This window comes from Elephantulus edwardii, unplaced genomic scaffold, assembly GCF_000299155.1.
Source record: "Elephantulus edwardii isolate Elephantulus edwardi_28Jun2011 unplaced genomic scaffold, EleEdw1.0 scaffold00024, whole genome shotgun sequence".
In the NCBI taxonomy this organism is placed as follows: Eukaryota; Metazoa; Chordata; class Mammalia; order Macroscelidea; family Macroscelididae; genus Elephantulus; species Elephantulus edwardii.
Genome location: NW_006399774.1, coordinates 12718682 through 12722584, shown reverse-complemented (window position 1 = coordinate 12722584; position 3903 = coordinate 12718682). Strand labels below are relative to the sequence as shown.

Here is a 3903-nt window from a genome sequence, read left to right as displayed (position 1 = left end):
ATCTTTGTTTTCTTGATAATGAGCCTCAATCCATATTGGAGGCTGCAGTCCTTGACCTTCTGCAGCAAGCGCTTCAGGTACTCCTCAGTTTCAACAAGTAGGGTTGTGTCATCTGCATAGCGCAGATTGTTGATAGATCTTCCACCAATCTTGACCCTACATTTCTCCTCATAGAGCCCAGCCTCCTGGATACTCTGTTCCTTTAGCAGGCCAATATGTTACTAACTACCAACACAATTCAAAACTTATTCAAATCATCTAGCCCTGGTAGCCTCATGGCAAGAAGCTATGTTGTAACCCTGAAAGCACGAAGTTCGAACTCACCAGCTGCTCTGTGGAAGGATGTGCAATCTCGCCCCCACCCCCACCCCCCGGTTAACTACCTCTGAAAACCCTCCGGAGAGTCAGCTATGGGTCTGTTCTAACTCTACAGTAAACAACAACCTTCAGATTAATAGACGAGCATAACCATTTGCTGTTACTCATGGACCGAGGATTCGGGAATATCAAATCGAAAGCAAACTCTTCGCCCTCCAGAACTATTTGTTAGAACCCTATATCGGTTTCTGTATTTCTTCCTCATGATGCCAAGTGAATTCAAACTTCTGATCTTTCCTTTAGCAGTCCAGTATGTTACACCAGGGTTGTATAAAGGGTTAAATATTCACGTAACCACCAGGTAAGACTCAACCCTTCCCTCAATATAGAAGGCTATGGTGGCCGATGAGAGCTTTGGTGGCTTAGTGGCAAAAAGGTGCGCTGCAACCTCAAAGGCACAAGATTCTAATCCATCATCTGCTACACGAGAGGACCGGCAAACTCCTTCCAGATTTACTGCCTCTGGAAACCTGCTGTGGTTCGTTTACAACTTTACACAACATGGTGACCCTTGTCCATCTTTGCGCCTTTGGGTCCTCCAAATGCACTGGGAACACGAAGCGAGCTGCGACCACAGGCAGACTGAAGGACAGAGGGCGCTGGGAAAGCACAGAAACATGAAGGGAGCTGCGATCACAGGAGGAACCAAGGGCGAGGGCGGAGGAACGGGGGGGGGCCCAGGAAGGCCTGTGCCCCGTAACAAAGCCGGGGCTTCTCGTGCTCGCTCGCAGGAACACCTCGGGCACCGCAGGGCTGCGGGAGTTGGGGGAGGAAAGGCAAAGGGAGCCGCGAGCATCCACACGGCCGTGGAGAATGTCACCCACACCGGCCCCAAAGCTTCAACGCCTCCCGGGATGAGCAAGGCCACCTGCATGACAGCCACACCCCCCCCAGCGGCCCCTAATGCGCAGCCGCCCCTACTGCGCAGGCGCAGCGGCGCGGGCCCGCCTGCCGGAAGTACGTCACGGCAGCGACCGGAACTCCGAGGCGCTTCTGCCCTCCCACCGGGCTTCCCGTTGCTCGGTAACCGTCGTCAAGGCCTCGGACTCGCCGTGGTCTCCGCCGGGTGTAGTGCCCGCTGGATGTCCGGGAAGCTCCCGGCCTGACCGCCGCACTTCTTGCCACCCCTGGTCACCCTGTCCCCTGGTCACCTCGCGGAGTCCCTGCCCCCGGCACTGCTTCACGCAGCCTGCCCTGTGCACCGCTGAGCGCACACCTGCCCCGAGGCCCGGCTCCACCGAGGGGCCCGCAGCCTGAGGCCGGACAAGTGCCCCTCGCTGACCCGGCCCGGCTCCCCGGCCATGGGGACCTACACCTACACCAGCCGGCCGCGCGCCCTGCCCTGCCAGCGCCGCCGTTACCGCGACAGCCTGCTGCAGCCGTGAGTGTCCGAGCCGCTGTCCCCATGCCGCCGAGGCTGGCCTCCGCCCCGTGCACGCTCCCGAGAGAAAGTCCGCGGGCGCGCGCTCGCGGGAGAGGGGCGCGGCCCGTGCACGCTCCCGAGAAAGTCCGCGGGGGGGGAGTGCGCGCTCCCGAGAGAAAGTCCACGGGGCCGACTTGGTGCTGCTCGTGGTCAGTGGCGGCCGGCTGGGTGCCACGCCCCTCACCAGAGCCCGTTCTGGTCACACGTGTTCCTTTTAAGAGCTCTGGTGGCCTCGTAAACCCTGCTGCCATCCCAGAGGCACAGGGTTCAAAGCGCAGAGCTGCTCCACGGAGGCGCATGGCCAGTCTCTTCCCCTGTGACCTAGGACCCCTGAACACCCGCTTGAGAGGCTGCAGTGGGTCTCTTCCCATTCAACAGCACACAGAGCTGCGCTGCCAACTCCAAGTCAGGGGGTTCGAATCCACCAGCTACTCCTTGGGAGAAGGGTGGGCAGTCTCCTGTGTGCCTCTGAAAACCTGCAGGTCAGCTAGGACTCCATGGCACACAGCAACATGTTTACTGGTGCTTTTTAGTAGCATGTCAATTTTCAAATTAAGTGTGAGATGTTGTTATGTGTCGTCGAGTCATTGCGACTCATAGCGACCCCTCTGTACAATAGCCCTAAATCCTACTGTATCATGTGCCAGTCTCACTGTCTCCAACACACCCACCCCGATTACCCCAGTCACTGAATCAATCCACCTCATAGAGGGCCTTCCTCTCCTGCGTTGTCCCTCCACCCTCCCAAGCATGACGTCCCTCCCCAGTGATTGGTCCTTCCTTGCACTTTGTCCAAAGTATATCAGATGAAGCTGCAGAATCCTTGCCTCCAAGGTGCAGCCTGGTTTAATCTTCTCCAGGACAAACCTCTTCATTTTCTTAGCAGTCCATGGTATATTCAATAATCTTCTCCAACACCACAACTCAATGGCATCAATTCTCCTTCTATCCTTCCTAGTCAACAAGTGATTGCAAAGACCATGACCTGTATCAGGTGCACCTTAGTCTCCAGAGTGACACTGTTGCTGTTCAGTACTTTGGAGAGGTCCCTAACAGCAGACTTTCCCATTACATTATGTCTTTTAATTTCCTGGCTGCTGGTGCCAAGAGTGTTGACTGTGGAGTCAAGCAAACTAAAGCTGTGAACAATCTCAATCTCTTCACCATCCATCCTGATGCTGCCAATTGGTCCAGTGGTGAGAATCTTTGTTTTCTTGATATTGAGCCTCAATCCATATTGAAGGCTGCAGTCCTTGACCCTCTGCAGCAAGCACTTCAGGTCCTCCTCAGTTTCAGCAAGCAGGGTTGTGTCATCTACATAATGCAGATTGTTGATGAATCTTCCTCCAATCCTGATGCCACATTTCTCCACTTAGAGCCCAGCCTCCTGGATAATCTGTTCTGCATATAGGTTGAAAAGTTATGGAGACAGGACACATTCCTGGTGTATACCCTTTCCAGTTTTGAACCAGTGTTTCCTTTCTCTGTTCTGAAAACTGTCTCTGTTCTGAAAATGGTCCAAGTATAGGTTTCGCATAAGCACGATCAGGTGTTCTGGAATTCTCATTCTTTTCAAAGTCAGCCACAGTTTGTTATGACCCACACAAATGCCTTTGCATAATCAGTAAAGCATAGATACACGTTCCTCTGGTACTCTCTGCTTTTTGCGAAGATTCATCTAACATTGACTACAATATCCCTAGTACCATGATCCCTTCTAAACCCAGCCTGCACTTCAGGCAGTTCTCTGCTGATGTGCTGTTCCAGTCATTTTGGGATGATCTTCAGCAGCACCTTGCTTACATGTGATATCAGTGGTATTGTTCGATAATTTTCAAGTGTGTAATAGGATTCTTTATATCACAAAGGGATTCCCTTTATGTCTAGACTCCTTTCAAAACCCTTCCTGGCACCTTCACATACAGTAAAACCTGCGAAAGCAAGAACCTACTTAAAGAAGAAACTTGTCAAAGAAGGAAAACTTAAATATTTTCCACTAATGTTGGGTTCAGATAACAGATGTTGCCCTGGACGTGCTCACCAAGTTGTGCCAAGAAATCTGGAGAACGACCACTTGGCCAACTGACTGGAAGAGATCTATA

General features: G+C 52.9%; 1 protein-coding gene across 1 annotated transcript in view; it reads left to right on the top strand.

Annotated features, from left to right (window-relative positions):
- Positions 1-1281: 1281 nt before the first annotated feature.
- RSPH3 (radial spoke 3 homolog (Chlamydomonas)) overlaps positions 1282-3903 on the top strand; it is a 38428-nt gene continuing 35806 nt past the window's right edge. The window contains 2 exon segments of the mRNA XM_006903698.1: positions 1282-1552; positions 1555-1759. Coding sequence (XP_006903760.1) covers positions 1282-1552; positions 1555-1759 — 476 coding nt within the window.